Here is a 21,205-nt window from a genome sequence, read left to right as displayed (position 1 = left end):
CGAGTAAATTTACACTGGCGATTTATAACGATACGAAGATACGATGGTTGGTCGGTCGATCGCCGCTAATCAAAGATTCCATGTAAAAATCCCACAGGATCAGTGTCACGCTGTTGGAAAGTTCGTACTTACTATACAGTGTCCCTATCTATTCTGTCTATTATGTTCGTATAAATAGGAATTTGCATAAATATCTGCAGTTCGAATGGAAGGAGATTCGATCTAACTTGTTAGGAATCGTAAACTTTTGATTTACTAGTCTTCTTCTAGGATGATTATTTTATGTGATTTTCTCTATTGCGTATAAGCAAGTTAGAAGAGAAATCTAACGAATTTCTGCGAATCGTCCGATCGTAAATAATTTATAGAATTAATTTATAGAAATGTGTGAGGAAATATCGTTTCCATTTCGATTTCGCTTTCTCGTCAGGTGTAATAACAACGGTTAGCCACCGTCGCAGGACAGATTAATCGAAACGTCATCACCTACCGTAGGTATAATGATACTCGAACGTTAAGACGGTGTCGATCGTAGTAACATTCGAGACGCATCGAAAGGTGTAGATGATAAGATCTGGACACGTTCAAGACGAGTGGAATAAAAGCATCGGGGCACGTTTGATGCCGCAATCGAGCGTCGGCTCTTTCGAACGCGGTTTCCGCATCTTCGCGTTACGCAAGTGGGTGAACCAGTTTCTGGACAAACCACCTTTGTGTAATTATGTCCGAGCAGCTGTCCCCGTAAGAACAATAACGTCTCCTATTGCGGCTCTCGTGAAAGCTGTCGGTCCTGCACGTATCAAGGAAAGATCCAGGAAGAGACCGGTATCTTTGTTAAATTTCACAAATCATTGCATTACCTGTTACAGCCCAACGTTCTTCATTAAAATTATACGCGATTTATGTTGCAATCGTTGATCGAACACTTGAAATCATAGACGAGAGAAACGAAGAGATCGTCAGGGTAGATTGAGAGAATATACAAGCGTGTACAATAGCGATTTTGAGATCTACTCGGGGACTGAAACAAAGGGATTCGTTAAACAAAGACGTGCCCCGTGGAATTACAATTTTTATGGGCTTCGTAATAACGCGATTATCCGCGATACAGCGAATGGACATGCGATCCTTTAATTACGTAACCCTGGAAACCAATTTCGGTTCTTCGTCGTCAAACGATTTTTATTCGATGGCCGAGGCTCGTTTCTACTCCCGTGAGAGCCACGAAAGTCGGGAATAATGGGTTGCGGACAGCAGGCTCTCTTTGTGGACTGGTGAACGATAAAAAAATGCATTTCCTTTGTGGTTTGGAATCTTGAATTTCAAACGCGGCATTGCCATTATCACATTATTACTATTATCGTTACTAGACTGCTATCGATCAATTAATTAATCACTTTCTATTTATTAATGCATATCGACGATCGTCTATACGCGTTCAACTCATCTATCGAAGATTTCTGCGTGTTTAAATCACCCATAAAGGTATAAAGTCTGCGGCTTAATTATCGTTACAGACTTGGAAATACTTGGCGCTAAAAATTTATTTCAATCTTCGTTCGTTTCGATTTCCGTGTTTACACGTTCCATTTTCTCCTACGAGAATATATTATGGTAAAAATAATTCGCTTTAACGGTACGGTTGACGTTTAATGGTACAAAATGCATATACCAATAATACTACGGAATATTGATTTTCTCCTCATGAAAATTGCAAAGATACCGAGCGAACGATATAATTCGTACGATCGTTACGGACCGAGCTCGTTCCCATTTGCGATCGAAATATCTTCCAATTACGATACACGATTGTGGAATTGTCTGAGACGTGGCTTACGAACCGTGTCGCGAACGCAATTACGAAACGAGCTTATTTTTTCGTTAATTCCGTTTCTCACGATATTCCACGATCTACGGAACTATGAACGATTTATATACGTAGGTACATATATTTACAGCTGGGCGTAGTCGAGTTAATATTAGAATTACCGATAACTGGGGCGTAAAATACGCATCGGAAGAGCCAAAATGAAAAGTATGGTAGAATCTTGACAATCTGTACCAAAATGATCTTTGAATAAAGTCCAAAGATCCGCTTCTAAATTTTCTACCAAACGATAATTTCATTGATCGACGTTTTGTTAAAGTCTCCAGCGAATATGAAAAAAGATATCCGATACAAAGGAAAAAGCAAGTTTGTACTTTCTAAAAGATTATAAAAAATTATCAAGAATGTATCGTTGCGAGTTTACAAAATTTCAAACGATATTTTACGAATTGATCGTGGCGGTTCTACCACTAAGCTGATGTTCTAGAGAAGAAAAGCACGACTCGTGTCTGTCTGGAAAGCGCGCTGGCACCGTTTAACGACGGAGCACGTAAATCTCTTTGTCTTTATTAAACGTCGGGGCCGAGACGTTTCAAGGTACGCGACACGAGAGTGGCCCTCGACATGCTGAAACGATTTATGCGCTCGCACGAGTGCTGCTCGCACGCGAGCTTAATTGCACGCGCGTACCATTGCCATGTTGCGGATCGCTGTTAATTTAGTAGCGAATACTTACAACGATAACGATAATTACTAGGTACACGCGACGTTTCCAATTCGACGCGTCTTATTTTATGTAAAAAACGCTCGTTCTCGATCGAGCGTATACTTTAGACTACTATACGAAAACGATCGTCTAGAAACATTTTGGTCATTCGTTTGGTTTTCCGTTGCTTGACGGATCGAGAAGCATCGATCGTCCCTGCTAAAAAATATCCTAAAGAATGCTCCAACATCTGGCTCGCTGTTCCACTAAATTTCTTCTTTGTTAACGAAGTATCGAAACTGTGAGGAGAATCGCTGGTAAAATTGTCGTCACACGCGCTGTCGTGGCTTCGTTGTAGAATCCGCTTCCGTAAACCTGCAGACCAGCAGTCTCGATGCTGCGCTTGCAGTAATCTCCGTCTGCAATTGTAGTAATCCATGGTTAGGCTATCGTGAAATGTACGGTGGTATTACTATTTCAATACGATTTACGATACGGTTACTGTTATTACGGTCGATGAATGACTTTACGGTGATAGCTATCCGTTTCGTGGGAGGAATTACCGGTCGATGTGATTCGGTGTAAATAGCAGGGATCGGGAAATAAGGTAATAAAAGGATCGGAAGAGATAGGTAGAAGCAACGGCGATTGTTCGAATTGAGTACTCGTAACGAAAACGACCTTTGTTCGATTTTTTCATTTTTCATATAGGCAATGCGCTATATCGCGATAGTATAAAAAACCCTCTACAATTTGATCGATAATTTGAATCGTCCAATGAAAATTGTCTTTCAAGCAATAATATGGCGTTGCACTAACGACGTGTTAATTTAATTTCGAGATCATCTGATTCGATCAAAATTATCCGCACGACCAATTGTTTCTTTGTTCTGGGCAACAACAAATGATCGCAAAAGTTGTTCATATCACGAACCTTTCAAAATCTAACGTATCATTTGGTTCTTGTTGGAATACAACGATATTTCAGGCATAGGCATAATACCCTTGTAATAAGGACATATATCCTAATACAGGACACTTACACGGATCATACTCGTTACTGTATAGAGAGCGGGGTTCAAAGTATTTGAGGGATCATGGGTCACTACCTAGGTCTAGTCTGAGAGTAACTGGCCAACGATCAACAACTCTTGTATACGTTGTTAATTATATCACATCAGGTTCCGTAGTTTTGTTTAATAAACATCACCGAATATTATTTCAACGTAAACATCGTGTCTTGCACGGATTATTAATCTTAACTTGGAGATTAAATTCTAACGGTTCTCTACGAATCGCGAAGCTCGTAAAACGCAAGGAGAACGTGTCTCAGAAAGATCGATAAATCGTTTACGACTTCGGAGCTCTGTAAACGTACCGTTCTAAAATTCCATAATCAAGATCAATGGTAGCAAAAAGGCCATCTTGTCGATCGAGGAACTGGAACAGGAATCGTTTTCCCTTTCGACCGGTGACGTGACTCGGTCGCTATAAAACACCTTTTTCTTCAAGTTGCGAGTCATCGATACTTGAAATTACGCGATCATCACGACACGATCTCTCTTTACGCGTATCGACGCGTAACTCGTATACCAGCTTAACCGCTCAGCCAATTAGCTAGGCTAGCTTTATATCGCGATAACTCGTTTGTTTTTGCAAAGATCCTAAATTTAATATTCCATTACCTGCGCCTAAATAGTCAATTACCGCGATTACGATCATCGAGAAAAAGAAGGGGGACAGCGAAAAAGCACGACACTAAATGCTTTCTCCATGGAGACGTCGTAAAAGCAGCGTACGGTATCGAAAGGGTGATTAAAGGAGCTCGTTTTTAAAGGAAATCGAGAGGCGGAGAGCAAAAGAAGGAAGGAGGAACGGTAACGGAGGTATGGCGATCGACAGAGAAATTATACAACCGGCGTTCTTTCTCCTCGTAACGCACGAGTCACGTACATCTGCGCTTTCCATCGCGATCGCTTCTCAGAAGCGGCTCATTTTTCCTTCTGTGTGTCGCCGAACCTGCCACCTTCTTCTTTCTTTTTATTCGTCTTGTATCGTTCAACATGGAACAATTGATCAAACGTGGTAATCTTTTTCTACCGTACGATCTATGGAATTGATCAACGTGGTTCCTGAATGGCTCGTGTATAGATTTGCTAATTGCGACGTCAGTCGATGGCTGAGGTAGTTGGACTAATTTTTGGATCGCAAGATATAAATCTCCTGAATATGTCGAAAGGGTGAACGGGCTGCGAAATACGTATTCGACTGATTGATAGTTCTTCGAATTTTCAAATTACTTATGTTCTTTCCTTTTGGTCTTCGTTAATGTCGTTGTAATAGTAGTGGTCATTTACGATTATGTCGTAATCGTTGTAACGATCCATTCCAAGAGTATATTCCTTATTACTTTGGTAAGACGATATAAAAGTTACAACATTTACATTTTTCGATCATACGTTTCCTCGATTTTTACGCGCTATTTCACAGCTTCGATCTTAATGGCCTTACACGCGTGTTCGCCAGGCAAATCGACGGGTTACGATGTGCAACGTGCAATGGAAACGAGAGTAGAATCGCCCAACGTCTCTCGCGATTCAACGTCTCTTTCTCCTCCAATGGCATAAGCCATTTTCTTACGGTCCATGCTCGCGTTCTTTCCTCGTTCTACTCCGATTTCGCAATCCACCAGTCCCACGGAGAGAAAGAGAGAGAGAGAGAACTTGGCGATCCGTGGTCTGATCGGACCCTGCTCTACGTTTAACGCGAAAACAATCGTGACGTTTCCTGTATGCAGATTTCAGGGACGACGTCTTTACGACGGTCCAGCAAAGATCTAACGCAGTAGTGTACGAAAGTGAAACATTTTTGTATAGTATATCGATATTATGGACGTTGAAGCAATTAAAATAAGGAAACGACAGAGGAATAAATAGCGCTCCAAATGCTTTCACGGTTTAATGGTTTCTATGATCAGCCAGAAGAACGACCATCGGTCAGCGTGTTACGATCCTCGTTAGATAATCATCCGGATAATTAATTACCATCCATTATCGAAAGTATCTCAGCTAGTTTTTCCTTTCCTTTTTCTGTTATTTCTCTATGCTCGAGCATAGGAGCGCTACGTAACGTCGTTTGCGAATTTGGCAAGAGCTCCAGCTCGGGAAGATGTAACGTGGCAATCCTAATAATTTCGCCGCGCGCTGGATCGTAATTCAGTCGAATGTCGTCACACGATGAATATTTGTAGCGCTCCCCGACGGTAACTGGCACGTGGGAACTGCAACCTTCAATCTGTTACGGTAGGAAATTGCATAATTTGTAACAAGTTACGATGAAAGGCGCGCTAGCGTACGCTGTGTCGATCGTGTCTCGTCGCGTGAATCGGTTCCTTGTTTCTGACTTGTTCACGTCGGGCCAGGATGCGAGAATAAAATTCACGTAAGGAACAAATACAGCGCAACTCTGATTACCTGAACTATAATTGCTTACGAATTTAATCGATAATATCTAGACTGGAGATGTAATAAAACCGAAGCGCGTAATTCGATATTGCTTCTGATTAATTACTTTTATCGCTTGGTTCGCCAATTAACGTCTAAATTGATTTAGCCTCGTTTCGTTTACCAAATATCGGCTCTGTCTAATCTATCTCTACTTCTGATTTTATCACGTAACACGTAACAATTTCCTGCGTTCGAATCCAATCGTTCGATCGTCCAATGGGTTCTCCAATTAGTTTATACGATTTCGTTTGCCAAGTACGACGGTTACGATGCGCGAACGGTGGATCGAAATAAAACGGTGAAAGGGTTGTTGGTTGGTATGGTAGTCGAGGAAAAACGAAGGCGTCTCACGGAATTCGAATCGTGGTAAGTGGATTGGCCGCGTCACGTGAACGGTCGTGAGTCAAAATTGGGATTTCCAAGATTAACGTTAGATATCAGGTTGGTTCGTGTAAAGCAAAGTCGATCGATTTGCTCGTTAAAATAATCAATTAACGATAGAACAAATGTATCGCTTACGAACAATCTATACCGTGGATATAGAGCAACGACAGGTGAGTTTCTTACCGTAAGACCAGCCGACGACGTCCCCGGTTCTCAGGTTTTCCGTTCTCAGCCAGTCTTCCAGAGGCCTGAAGTACTCTCTGAGCGCAGACGCGTCCAATTTGTCGTCCCCTATAGCCTCCCGAAGCGTCTCTTGCCACGGCACCGACGAGCCTCTCTCCATAATTTTCCTGCAACAACAGAAGGAGACAAAGGTTGCAGTTTTCCGTGGAGCGGAACGCGGGAAAATCGCGAACGAAGGATCGCGACGCAACGCGCAGGCAGAAAGCATCGGCCATTGAAATTACCGCGAGCGAAGCTCGTAATTCGTGCGTTGTTAGGCTTTAACGAGATCACCGGCGGCGCTTTCTCGACGAAACGATTGCGACAACGCGCGGAACGGCGCAACAATGAAAAACCCTTCGGCGAGGAAAATTCACGGGGAGAATTGGAACGAGAGAAAAATAAAGACGCGTAACGAGCCTTTTCTTCCAACGTCCCGCGCCACTAATTAGCCTATCTTTGGCAACTTGGCGTGCTCGAAACACGTTCGAGCGTGTTCGAACGACGCTCGTAATTTACGGCGGGTGTGTCACAACATTCAGCCATATGAGTTACGAGGTGAAATTAATTCTGCTTCGTAAGAGCTTGCAGGGCAGTGGAGAGAAACCTTCGCGAGTCGACAAAATCGAATGTCAGTAGCCGCGTAAGATGCGTTTTATGGCGTTTGGAAATTCTTCCCCTTTACGACGTGATTGCTTGACGCGTAATCCATCATAGACGCTTAGAACCAGTTGTCCTTTCGAGCGCTAATTTGCACGTTGATCGAGCTCGTGATTTTAGCGAAATCGATCGTGACGTGACCGTAATAGTTTCGAGAAATAGTCCCGTTCCCTTCGACGATAATGCATGGTTGATCTCAGCTAAGTAGCTACTCCCACCTGAGCACGGTGGTTTCTCGTCACTGGTATAATCATCGTCCTCGTCATCGTAGGAACTTTGTGTCATTTTCAACGCATTAAACACTTCGCGTGTTAAGTATTCCGTCAGAGACCTGAATTCCACGTTCGTAATAGTTCCGTTCGAATCAGATTCCAGAACTCTGTATCAACGAACTTTTATTCATAAACGTTTCGCTTCGTTATATTTTTAAGCGCTACAGTGATTTTCAAACAACGGTGATCTTCTTCCGCTGCTCGTATCATTTCTGCTAAATGCTTTTCGTCCTAGGGAATTTTCTCTTCGATCCCAATTTCGAGGATTAACAAAGGAATATAAAGAATTCGCAGACTAGACCAGAATCTGTTTTCATTGAAATTTGCGAACGATATTTAATCGCGGAAGAAACTATCCTTCGCATTGAATCGATCGCGAGTGAACGTCGCCGAGAGGTCGTCGACACGATATCCGATCGAGCAGGATCACGAATCGAAAAAGACAATCCTGCGAGACACGGTGCGTCAGTGAGACGGTCATTTAAATACAATGACCTGGAAGTAGCGTAACGAAGAAATTCGTTGCGAGGTATCGATCGATGAAATCGTTCGTTCCTTTCTCGCGACGTTGGTCATAAACTAGCGAAAAGTTTCAGCTTGAATATTTCGTTGGAAATGGCACCGTAAGAAAAATCAGTCAACCAGCCTCGTTACGCGATTCGAAGAGAGTTTCTCTGTTATTCGAGCTTCTTTTACATCTTATATACATCTCTACGCAATCGTGATTGCGTCGCCTTCTTTCCTCCTGTTTTCCTGTTTCCTTTTGCCGATCGTCGATTTCGAGACAAACGATACTTGCAGTCGCGCGTAATCCTGGTTATTCCGATACGACAGCACGTTACGTAAAGAGAACTCAATCCCTCATGGGAATACGTTCTTTTATGACGGTGAAGTTTCTACGAAGAATCGTCGATATGAGACATTTTGACGAGCAACATTCGCGAATCTTGCGTAACAGGGTGTCCGAGTATCGACGATTCTCCTGGACTATGCGCGGTAACCAGTGGCCGTAGACTTTTGAAAATTTGTTTACACGTTGCCAGCTTCGAGTTTCAAGTGTCTGCATCGCGGACCAATGGAGTTAAGAAAGTATAATTAACACGAAGAACGAGATACGCTGGATTTTAATGTAAATGTAAATCGAAATCTTGATAAAGATAATTTTACCAGGTTGTAAATTTTGGCTGCTACTAGCATCTCTATTATTTCATTTTCTTTATAGTTCCGGTCGTTCGCTCCATCTTTTATATCGCGAAGCCGATCAGGTAGTTTAAAAACATTCCTGCTTTCTAAATTAATTTCGTTAAATCAATTTAGCAAAGTAGAGAAATTCTTCGTTGCTGTTGCATCTTGGTGAATAAACACGATATTCCGCGTATTAAATAAAGAAAGACACGAGACGTTTCGTCGAAGCGAAATGTCGGAGAGGCATAAGAAAGCAGAGGGTCGATTTCACGAAAGTGAAAAGTGTTCGTAGTCGACATCGAGCGGCATGATATAACGACTTTTTGAAAAGTCATTTGGATGCAGGCCACGGTGCAGCCCGCTTCCGGTTCCTTCGAGAGCGGGCCACGCCTCTCGTGGGAATCGACCGGACGAGCAAAAATATTTCGGTATGCCCTCGTTGCAATTTATATCGGTCTCACAATTTCCGGTGTCAGCGAAATCGCCACTTTCCTGCACCAGCCGATGATATTTCACAACGCGGGATGCTGGTTGCTCGATTCCGCGTATTTAACGTCTTGTCCTACTCCCACCGACCCTATGCACGTCACACTCCTCTGAGAAAATTTATGCGCAAATAAAGCGCAAACAACAAATTGGAAGAAAAGAGAAACTTTGCAAAATTTTCCTAAACTTGGGAGTCTTCCCGCGTCAAGAATCTTCGCACCTATGTTACCATAAAGATCCTTCGAGTCCTTTTCATTTTCCCTTTAAATCTCGATCAAGCGACGCTCCTCCGTTTTTCTCCAATTTAACATCGGACTGTCGGTAGCTCGATTATCTTGCGAGTTATCGCGGATTCGTTCGGTTGCACGCGCAAACCGTGTCGAATAATTTCCAGTCTCTTTTGCACGGTAGAATCGAGTCACGAGCGTACCACTACCGTGGTTCTGCGTTTTAAGGTGATCTTTGACACCGGTGTGGGAAACGCGTGTCATTTGACTAAAGAGGTTATCGGTTTTGCACGATAGGCGACCGCTGTTATTTGCTCGTTGCCTGATACAGACCTTGACAGGCCCACAATGGGATATCGAACGCGCCAACACTTGACCGAGTGCGGTCGAAACAGTTCGTGGCAATTGTTTCCATTATTATCGGAAAACGCCGCGATTTTTCTCGCGAACGCCACGACCGATTGCTTCGTACTTTCATACGTACGATTGATCGTTCTTTCAACGTAAAAGTGATCACAAGTCGTCGATGTTTCGATAATTTGTCAGATCAACCTCTTTATTTGCAAGAGAAGCAAGAATTTCTATATCGAATATCTCTGATTCGATGTACTAAGTGCGAGATTATTATTTAGTATAAATTATTATGTTCGTTTCACGGAGGAGAAGTGTATTTAAAGTGTATTTAAAAGTGTATTTTAAGAGTAAAATTACCGTTTGCATTGGATCGAATCGGTAGATGTTTTAAACGAAATCCGTGCCACGAGTGTGTCTCGATCCCACGAAACAAAGGATTGGTCGGACGCAGGTTGCTTTTGAAACGCGAAAATTAATCGATGCACCGGCCCCAAGGCCGGGCTATCCATTTCCATGAATTTTAATCGATTTCTACTCAATCAGATCCATAAACCGTAGATCGAGTACACCACAGGCTTATGCAACTTGGACGAATTGGTCAATCGTACAAAGTGCAGTAGAGATCGTATCGTCTGTAATCCTTGAATTTCAATAATCGAAAATGTAATTGCGATTTCGAGGCACGTTTTATAACACATTCTCCAATACACGTGTTTACGTATAAATTATCCGCGATTTTCAAATCGTGCAGTCACTGTTTTCCGTTCGCTCATGTAGACCACAATCTCTTATCCGTTGATCGGTAATTATAGCTGTCGCGATCGTTTATAAGTGCTTGTAAAGACAGAGTAAGAATCAACGTCTCATTAAGTACATTCAAGATGATTATTTCGATGAGATCGTTTAAAGTTCAAAATACCTGTCCCACTAAGATTCATCTTGCACGATTAACAAGGACCAATTACCTCGTTCTGTACGATACGATTGTCGTAGTCCGCGTAAAACTGTTGTACTGCTGATCGATTGCTCGAGCGATGCACAAAAATAGAAGAAAATGAGAAACAGCATTTATTTCATGAGTATACTCCGTGAAAAATAGAAATTAACACGCTCTCCCTCTCGAGGGTATTTCGACGAGCAACAACATGGATCATTTGCTGATGTTTATCGGGAAAAGCAAATTATTCGATAAATTAATACCTGTTATGCTAATTATGCCACCGATACTTCTCATATAACACGTCTTCTCGCAGAGTCGCTATTAATTCTCTGGATAATGTGACATTAAACAGAAAAAAAAAATATATATATATATAAAAATCGAAAAGGAGAGAAATATTTGCCAATCGTGAAGAATAAATTTCAGGAAGTGACGGCTACGTCGAGAAATCTTTTCCCTGAAATATATCGCTTCCTTCTTCTTACTTCTGCTGCTTTTCCTTCCTGCGTCTTTCGTTTTGGTTCTCTCTCGGTCGAGAGTAAAGTTACACGGTTTGTAAAACGGAAGTGCAACGCGTAACAAGCCGAGTTTCTTCATGTAACTGCGTGTACGCGACACACGCGCGTTTTTACGCGGCGCAATCGGTTTCGTAACAGCGTCTACGAACGCGAGAGCCGGAGATCGTCCTTCGATTACAGGAAGTCGGGCCTTTGGACGGTTACTCGGCTGATTTTGATCTATCGATCGCCCGGACGCGGCGCCGGCGTCCGTTTTGCGAGAGAAAACTGTTTTTCCGCTCGTGAAACCTTCTATTATCGGATGTTTTTCTTTCTATAAAAAAAATTAATTATCGGTTGGGCGAATTAAACAGAGAAAATATAACTATAACATTGGCAGCGTGTGTAGCGAGAGAAAATTGGCCAGTACGGCTTGACACCAAATTGAACAATCGTCGCGTGAATAATTTAATGAATTTCGTTGAGCGATTCGACAGCCGCGACCAAGGAAATTAAATTCCGAAAATAATTCACCAATACAACGGTAGAGTATTCGTGAATCTAGACGAAAAGATCGTCGCTAGAAACGAAAAAGTATCTTGGCTGTCTACTTGCGCAATCGAACGTTTTTACAATGGCCGGTGAACGCGCATTACGCTCCTCCTAAACAGATAATTTCACTGCAGCAGAAAATCAGTTGCAGATCCTCCCAAGCGATAAAAACGATTTATTACCGCGAGCTGCACGTTCCGACGGCTGTATCGCTTCTAATTGCTCGTTTCTCGAGATTTCTTCATTCGCTACTCAGGGAGAAACGGAGGCAGCTACGCATTGCCGCGTGCCATCGTTTAACCCTTTGTAACCACGGGTTTATTTGATCAGAAAGTAAAACGATACGACTAATCCAGACGTTTCATTTGATCTCGAACCGTTTGGCTTTCTTTGCTTCTTCTTCGTGTCCTATCCCTTTACATATTTTCTTCCCAAATTTCGAAACACATTGTTCGTGAACGTTCCGAGTAAGTAAATTTTCACAAATAACGCGTGTAATTCCCATTTTCTCCGCGTTCTTCCTTCCTTCCAGGCGACTGAATCGTTCAATATTTTCCGCTCGAATCGCGAATTTTTGTTAAATCGAAGGTCGCACGTGTCGAGCTAAATTCGCTAACGCGGAATTCGGAATCACGATACAAATATCAGATTGGCAACCAAAGTCGCGCAGCTGAATAAAGGTTCCTCTCTCGTTGACCCAGATCACGCAGCCTACCAGAGATTGTCAAGGGACGCGATCGGATCGCTACGAGATCGATATGGTAGATCTCTTCCGATATGTTCCATCTCTATGTACGCCCACGTGCATTATATTCTACTCGTTTGTACAATATATACGTCAAGGGGTAACTCTATCCGAAGACCTCTCCAAGATTGTCCATTACGTCTCTTCGGCGGACCTTGAAAGTATCGCTCGTTCCTTTCAATCTCAGCCAATAATCCGGGGTTTCCTCGTGTTCCTACTCTTATTACGAATCTCAATCTGTCCGAGGTAACAGACACGGATAACGCCAGGACGAAAGTTTGCTGATCATCCGCGACGAGATGCAAATAAAAGATTTTCGACGAGGATTCCTCGCGTTGGAAAACAAAACAAATATAATGTAATAAAATAAAACAAACTCGAACAATACTAATCCGTGAGAAATTATCACACTCGAACCTCTGTAAGTCGACGATCTCTACAAGACCACAGCTTTGCTCATTCGCTTTTGCTCTGCCGCGAAGGACTCTGGAAATCGAGGTAAAATTGACATCAACTCGAATTATTCGTCACGCGTTCAGACGCGTTATGTTACCTCTGTAACTGAAATTTATAGCCAGATCTCCGACAAGTTCTCTTTGTATCGTCGCTGGCTCTGCAACTGGAAGTTTGCCTACGGCTATGCCACGTGTCACAAGATGTGAAAAACGGATCGCTAGGATTGTCTCGAGTAACATGAGACGACGCAAGTCGTATCTTCAACCTATGCATTTATATATATCAAATGATAACATTTTCGTACAAAGCTTCTTTACGTCGAATACCTTTCGAGTAAAAATTCCACGTACAGTCGAAACGTCTAGAACTCGAAGATTTGGATTTTTCCATTAAGGTTCGAGTTAGCGAGCTTCGTCCGTGTACAATATCTTCCCATAATTTCCGATTTTATCGTTCTTTTTCGTATCGTCAAACGTCTAGGAATTGATATATCGTGGGTTTCTTATAGATCTTGAATAATTTATGGTCAATGGACTCTGACTGTTTATGTGTTTTTTTTTTGGCATGTGTCACCCATCACGATCTTCGCGATCGCTCAAGAAATTTGTCGCCGTTTGACAAATGTTCCGTGCGTGCCCTTTTTTCGTTTCTTCGACAGCTTTCGGTGAAAGTGTTTGAACGCATAATTGATCAGCGATTACAAACTAGAAAAGGAAGCGCGTACTCTGTTATTATCTTCTTTCCACCTTTTTTTATTATTAATTATTACATCGTGGGATTTTTATCGTACATTATATTATTTCTTTATTCAATTTCGTATTCTTATAGATAATCGAACATTCGTGTATAACGAAAGTGAGAAATTTATAAAAGATGGAATTGATCAGTTTAATGGAAGCTGAAGATATCACTCGTTATTAACGAAGCGACAGAATCAAATAATTTAAACGCGCAAACATGTTATTTCAATTTTATGCGTGTTTCGTGCGGATACTTTGCGATATAGAAAGAGAAGAGCAACGTTTCTATAGGTCAGATTAAATAGCAAAATGTTTTATTTGATTACGCTGACGACAGTTTCGAAGGAGGAAGCGGCTGATTTGCTGAAATAAAATTTCACAAATTCTCAAGTCCCTCCGATCCAAGGTGAATAATTTTCATTCTGTGACAAAGCATCGCGAGGAACGTCCCAAACGAGCATATATCAAGCCAAGGTCTAGCAGATCGTCCAGATACCAATTATTTTTGCCATTTTTTCACGAAGCCAAAAAACTTTTATTTCTCTAATTTAGATTCTCTGACGTGTTTTTACGATCATCTTAAAATCACAAGGAAACTTGATTAGTTTCAAGAAGCAAAAAGTCGAAGACAGAATCTTCGAGAGATTCGATGATTCCACTTTACACTTTGTTAGGTGTCTGTTTATTTTTCTTGCATTAGAACGACGTTTTATTTTTTTACGATCGATTTATATATCCTGGCGTCTTTGTAAGGTATTTGTTACGATTTTCTATATTTCCATACGTTTCTTTCTACGTGTCTGCGTCGTTGCGCCTCTCTGTCACAAAAGAAACGATAGAACTTTCTTGTTTGCGTAATACTTAACGTTTCTCGATAATGTGAAATTCACGCAACTCTTACGCGTTACTTCGTCGTTTGTCTTTTAACCAATTAAATAAACTAGTCGTTCGAGTTAGTCGACGTTTGTTTCAGGGTTAATGTTGTGTCGTTCAGAGCTTACGACACAAAGAGTTCGAGCATCGTTCCTGTTCCAGCGTGATCTTGCTGCAACGTACGAGAAATTGGGGAACTAACCAACGTTACGGTGGACTACTTGATTTTTCGACTCTGATATAAGTTTTTCGCAATCGCTCGTCACGTAGCCGATCGATGACACGGTTTTCTAAAGGTATAGCGTGTACTTTCGATCGTCGCGCAAGACGCTGTTCTATCCGCTTATCAACGCTATTGACGTTAGCCTCGACTAAACCATATAATACGTGTTCATCAAGCGAGGACTATGTTACAAAAGGAACACCAGATGTCTTTTTTCTGTATCGTTAAAAAATCTCAGGGAATGGAAGTATTTTGTAATGTTTATTAAATATATATATATGTCATGAACGAAAGACGGCAATTATTTCGAGGAACACGTCTGAACTATTTTTAAAGCGATATCGCAGAAGGAACATGCCAGTCGAGTATCCATGCAAATATGTAAGTAGGATACTCGGCGTTAGCCTTGAATTTTAATCAGGTCAAAGAGCCAGAACCCTTACGGCAAAAAAATTTTCGGATGTTCCAAACCGATCCTCGTGTTCGCCGTCTGGTTTAACCGACAAAATTCACATTCCTGTTTTCGTATTCCGTTGACATTTATGAAAAATTATGGAAATCAAATTAGTTTCGGATGTCGATAACCAGCACGTTTTATTTAAAAGCGAGGAACACGTTCTTTACGCCCGTGGTACCTTGAAATATGTTAATCGCAGGATCTTCCACAAAGTGCCATCATTTTATCGATTTCATTTTATTTTTATTTATCGTTCGAGAGATTCCCCCTCTTCGCCATCTTTCGTTAGACTAAACCAAGTGCTTCCAATTTGTTTTTAATATTTCTCTTACTTTCTCGAGAAGCGTGAATTTTGAACCCAACTCGTTATTAAATCTGCATATAAATATTCGAAAGTGCCCTCTTTCTAAATCCCGTCGAGAGAAAAATCCACGTTCTTACAACTGTAAAATACGAAAATCTATGTTCTATCAGGCGGAACAAAGTTCAAACGCGTTTCAAGTTGCTACCGGGTTCGAGGAATATGTAATTCCGTATCGGACGACGAAGGAAGTTCAGGAACGCAGACGATGTCTTTGTATCATCACGAGACAGATGGTACTGCGTAAAAGCTTTAGACCACCTACGCTGATTTTATGCCAGGTCGCGAGTATCGCAACACCTACTCGTTGCATGCTTGTTGGAAAGAAATAATAATATGATTAAGATACCTCACTACTTCGAATCCTATGTGTATGCGCAAAAGTCGAAAGATGAAAACCCTGTATAAAGGAGAAAATTTCCATTTCTACGATAGAACGATATATAGAACGAATTTTAAAAACGGAAGATAAGGATACTTGTTAAAAAAGGAGGAATATAGAAAAGATTCAGAAACTTTGCATATCGCGGTCTAATAACACGCCAAGTAACATGTACAACAACGTATCTAAAAGTAGGACGCTTCTATGATAAATGACGAACAATTTTTGCACGATGTTGCGAACGTAGTGAAAACGACTTGCTATATATCTTCTCCATTCTCGAGCATTCCTTCCGTAAAATGATCCAGCGATGATGGCCAGGGCATGTGGCAGATGAAAAGGGAAAGTATGCTGTGTTTCGTAAAGCGGAACTTTTTCTATCGGTTAGTTAATCGTTATACTTCGACCTTATGGACTTTCTATGAACGAGGCAGCGTTAAAACTAACACGATTATTCGGATCCTCACGAAATCGTTCAAACATCTCCCGTGCTGTGTTCCTTTGTCAATCTCGTTAGCCCGAGTTACGTTTCGCGTTCACGTTCTATGACGGTTTAACGCGGCCTTTGGCTGCCAGAGCGGAGCTCCTGCGCTTCGTTACGCTCTTTTTCTTTCCCACCTGTTTCCTTTTTTTCTGTCTTTTCCGCGCGGCCGTCCAATCACACGTAAAACTGTTTCGCTAACGTTACTCGCGAGCAGGCACAAGAAGAAACGGACAGCGGTTACGTTCGATCTATTTATCATGTCGTTGAGAAAGTCGTTCGCTTTGTTGAGAATATTTCTGGCAAACGGAGACGTTAAGTTCGCCTTTTACGACAAGCTATCGTTGCTTTTTTCTCGTTACCTAATACTCGCGCAACTGGTGCCGAATGTCTCAATATCGAATTTTCGTTCAACCCTTTACGGACTTGCGGTGCTTTGCAGTACCACTCGCGCCAACATACTTCCATGAATCAAACGCGCTTACAGATGGATTACAACTCGCAAGCACTGTTCCACGACATGCGCTATCCGTTGTACTACTTGGCTTTACTTAAAAAAAAAAAAAAAAAAAAATCGTCGTTTCGCTCGAAACGATACACGTAATTAATATTAATATTATATTCGACGTTGTTGTCTCATAACCTCATGGTTAATATTCCATGAAAATACTCACCCCAAGATCCTGCCAGCTTCCTGGCTTCTGTAGAAGTCGCATCTGTGCAGAGGTCTCCTGGGATCGTCCACGTTCCTCTGTCCAGCCGCTTCGCACAACGCGCGATAGAGTTGAAACTGAAGGACTCCTGCCACAAAATTCCTGCGAAACACGGGAGAAAGCGAACTTAACGAATTTTATATTTAAACTCGCATGTGCGTATCGACGTCGATCGACCGAGAAAAATCTGTCAGAGAACTCTGGCCAGCGGAGACGAATCGAAAATTATCGAGCAGATATTCGGAATTAGGTAAGAATCGGCAGGTGATGGCGAGCCGATTAATTGGCGAAGCGTTTAACGACCTCAACCGTGGCGACTTTTTGCGAATCACGAAGAAACCGCGACGTCTCCTTCAAGGTCAGTGTCAACGAGGTCGTTTCGCCACTCAGAATTCCTTTCGACGATTCCGCGGAAGGTCGTGCTTGTTCTTCCTCGGACAGATCTTCTCTCGGAGGAGTAACGCGATGAAAGTGAAAAAGAAGGAAGATGGAAAGAAGACAGAGGGAGAGAGAGAGAGAGAAAAGGAGAGAGACTCGTTTCACGGAGACTCTTCATCGACGACGACCTTTACGTAATAAACGCGGGGACTATCCTTCGCGAATCGTTACGCTCTTGTTCGTCTACTTTCCATCGAAAAGAGGCTGCGTCGTGGCCTGTCGCAGCAAATTATTACGACCGAGATCGCGAAAGTAAGGAATGTCGCCAGGCCGATCCTCGACTGGAGCGTCGATAGTTTCATAACGATCCGTAATTACGCCGTGGCTGTTTTATGACCGAGATTTTTGGTTTCACTTTCGCGCGACGAATTCGTACTTTCGTCGGTGCGCTTTTTTCGCCGATAACCTACTTGCTTTTTTTTTTTTTTGTAGAAACGAGCTTTTGTAGAAACGAGTTGGAAGCGAGCCCGTCGCAAGTTAAACCGTACGCTGTTTGTTTTTGTTCAAGCACATGGTTAACGTTGAAATTTTCGAGAAACATTTCATAAGAAAATGTATTTCTCACCGATGTAATCACGCGACACATTCTAACGGTTTAAATTACTGTCCGCCTTCGTTCGTCTCTCGTGATTACACATGCGAGCGGCGGTATCAATCTGAATAATCAGGTAACAAGGATAACAGGGAGCCGATGGCAAAGGATGATGCTAATCTTGAATTCTACATGGTATAGCGAGCGAGATATCGATTTTCCAGCGAATCGCGAAGGTTAGGCCACATCCTCGAAGTCCAAGGTTTCTCCGAAAGTTTCTTTCGCCTAAATTTCATCGTCGATCGCCGATTCGTTAGTGAAAGAGGCGCAAAAAAAAAAAAAAAGAAAAAGAAATCCAAGGTGCCTATTGCGATTAATATCATCAAACGTAACCAAGAGAGGTGAAATTGAACGGGATAAAAAATGTCCGTCGGACGGTTACGCAGTAGCGAGAATAGGCGTAATCCGACGAATTTTTATCCGTTAACCTTTGAGCTCCTGCCCACGTGTTTGGTTCAGGATAGAAATCGACGATAGGCCGTAAGGATCGAAGCTTCCATTCTCGAGGCGAGGAAAACGACGGCAATTGAATTCAAGGAGAAGCCTTCGTCGCGAATGGCAAGGCTTGTGATTTACAAGCGACAGTTCGTTTCCATCATTTTACTCAAATGGGTCCAAAGTTTTTCAGATATTCCACATCCATCCAATAATCGGCAGGAACGTCGATCTCTGATATTTCCACCTAACGTTAGATAATAATTCGAATGCCGTCGAATCCATTCGACTTTCAAATCCTGCTCCTCGTAGATTCGTCTCAAGATTTTATTCTTCCAACGATCGACAGGCCAAACGTAATCTCGCGCCAACTCGTATTCTTACTAACGAAACACCTCGATTTAACGCGCGTGATTTATTATAAATGTATTCTTTATGAATAAAGCTACTTCTCGATCGTTTCATATACTGCCCACATTTCGACCATCAATTTCCCTTCGATCGAATGTAAATCGCGCGCACGGTAATCGCGAGCATCTCGCCGTGCACAGTCGTTACGTAACGATCCAACGATCTCGCGAGTGGTCAGCTTTGTATATTATACATTCCTAACGACCATCGTGCGAGTAGGCGTTCTATGTGTGTGCGTGTGCGTTACAAAACATTCGGTGAGGAGAGAATTTGCGAATTTTAATGGCAACGCGAGACGTTTTATAAAGTATAACACGTGTATATTCGTAGTTTAGGGATTGAAACGTTTCAAGGACTCGATTTCTCGTCTTCGCGTCCGATCTTACGTAGAAACGTATTCCTATCGATCAATCGTATGTATATAAATTTACGAATACTACGGAGAGTTAATTATCAAGGTATACAGCTTCTAATTGAGAAATCCCACGTGGAACGTTTATTTTCTCAAGAACGTACACGTTCGATACGCGACTCAACGTTTGCATGGAAATTGTCGGCGAATTTCGGTTATCCGAACGTCGCGCGTTGGCTCCTATTATCGTAATTAATAAGAGCAGCCGATGGGAATAGAGCTGGCGAACTTCTATTATCGGAACTTCTCCACCTATCGAACCGTTCGAAACAAGAATGAAACATCGTTAATTGCGAGAATAAAAGTAAAGAACGAATCGCGTCATTTCTTATTTTCTTCTTCCTCTATGGAAAAAACGGGGTTTCAGATTTTTAATCGGTAGCGGCAGAAAACGGAACCGGGGACAAGGTAGGAAAAGAGAGGGAAATCGTGACGTAGATTGGCGGCGGATAAATCCTTACGGGTGAGCACCTACGGCTTGGTGCACACGTAATCGTCGAGGTTGCCGTCGAGAGAGGAAGGACGAAAACGGAACGGTAAAACAGGGAGAAAGGGAAGAGGAGTTGGAACGTGTTGCACCGATTCGATTATCGTTTACCGGCGACGATCATGTCCGGTTGGAGAAAAGAGAATAATATTCGTCGAATTGGGCCAGTTGCGCAAATTTCATGTACCGCGATAGTATCGAGTTGTATGTAGCGACTCGAGAAATGGTATTGAAACGTCGATCGAAATAGAAAGAACCCTTTGTGTTCGATACTTTGTCGATTCATTGCGTTCTATGCAGATTACGAACGAGGTTGAGGTTTAGAATAAGAGAAGAAATACATAGGAGATGCGACTATTAAAGAGAGATATTTTCGACGCGTCAACAGGTTGGTATGCAGAGTCGGAAGTTGGGGCGAAACTACGGAGAAAGGAACGAGTGCGGATGCAACGTGACGGAGAGATTTTTGTATACGAGACATTTGCCACGTTACGTCAGATGCACGAGTATTACGTTCAAGATTTTCCCCTTACGTTTCTCTTTCGAATATAAACGTCGTTAATGAAGCAATTAGGATTTCACAGGCAAGGCGAAACGCATAAATCGAGAACTAATTTTCTTTCTTTGTGCAAAATATTGTTGCGATTAAAATGCTGTTACGAGAGGAGGTTGAGCGGAGAAAGAATTTCCATTCGTCGAGGATACCACGATGATCCAATTGAGACAGAATAGAAATAATACGAATAAAGTAATCGAGACATCGCTACCTTTGAAAACTATGACACACAACTGCGGATAAAGAATGGATTCTGTTAACCCAAATATACATATTCCTATGATCGAGAATCGTATTAAAAACGAAAGTAGAAACAATTAGCTCTTCGTTCTAAAACGGCACGATGTCAGGATAGATGTCATCGATTTCTGTTCAAACTCACCAAGAATAAAGTAATTAGGATATCGGAGAAATTCAGCTGTCGCGTAATTCACGTATAACAGGTCGGTCTTAAAGCGCTTGAACAGCAGCCTGTCCCAACCTGTCCACCCAACGATTCAAACTCACCGGGAATCCCGCGAGACTCCATGTTCGAAAAAACATCTAAAAATAAACGTCACAGCTATGTCAAGTGTCTAACACTGTGGAAACGACTCATACGCATATCGGGGTACCGATGTCGGG

General features: G+C 42.1%; 1 protein-coding gene across 4 annotated transcripts in view; it reads right to left on the bottom strand.

Annotated features, from left to right (window-relative positions):
- Positions 1-2,789: 2,789 nt before the first annotated feature.
- Positions 2,790-21,205, bottom strand: part of LOC132912227 (angiotensin-converting enzyme) — a 54,300-nt gene continuing 35,884 nt past the window's right edge. For all 4 annotated transcript variants that reach the window (XM_060969483.1, XM_060969482.1, XM_060969480.1 and 1 more), the window contains exons 11-13: positions 17,212-17,352; positions 6,608-6,774; positions 2,790-2,953 (exon numbers count right to left, since the gene is read on the bottom strand). In XM_060969483.1, the coding sequence (XP_060825466.1) occupies positions 2,817-2,953; positions 6,608-6,774; positions 17,212-17,352 (445 nt within the window). In that variant the 3' untranslated portion in view covers positions 2,790-2,816. The remainder of the gene's footprint in view (positions 2,954-6,607; positions 6,775-17,211; positions 17,353-21,205) is intronic.

Source organism: Bombus pascuorum, chromosome 11 (assembly GCF_905332965.1).
Source record: "Bombus pascuorum chromosome 11, iyBomPasc1.1, whole genome shotgun sequence".
NCBI lineage: Eukaryota > Metazoa > Arthropoda > Insecta > Hymenoptera > Apidae > Bombus > Bombus pascuorum.
Note: the sequence above shows the minus strand (reverse complement) of the source record. Positions and strands in the feature narration are given on the sequence as shown.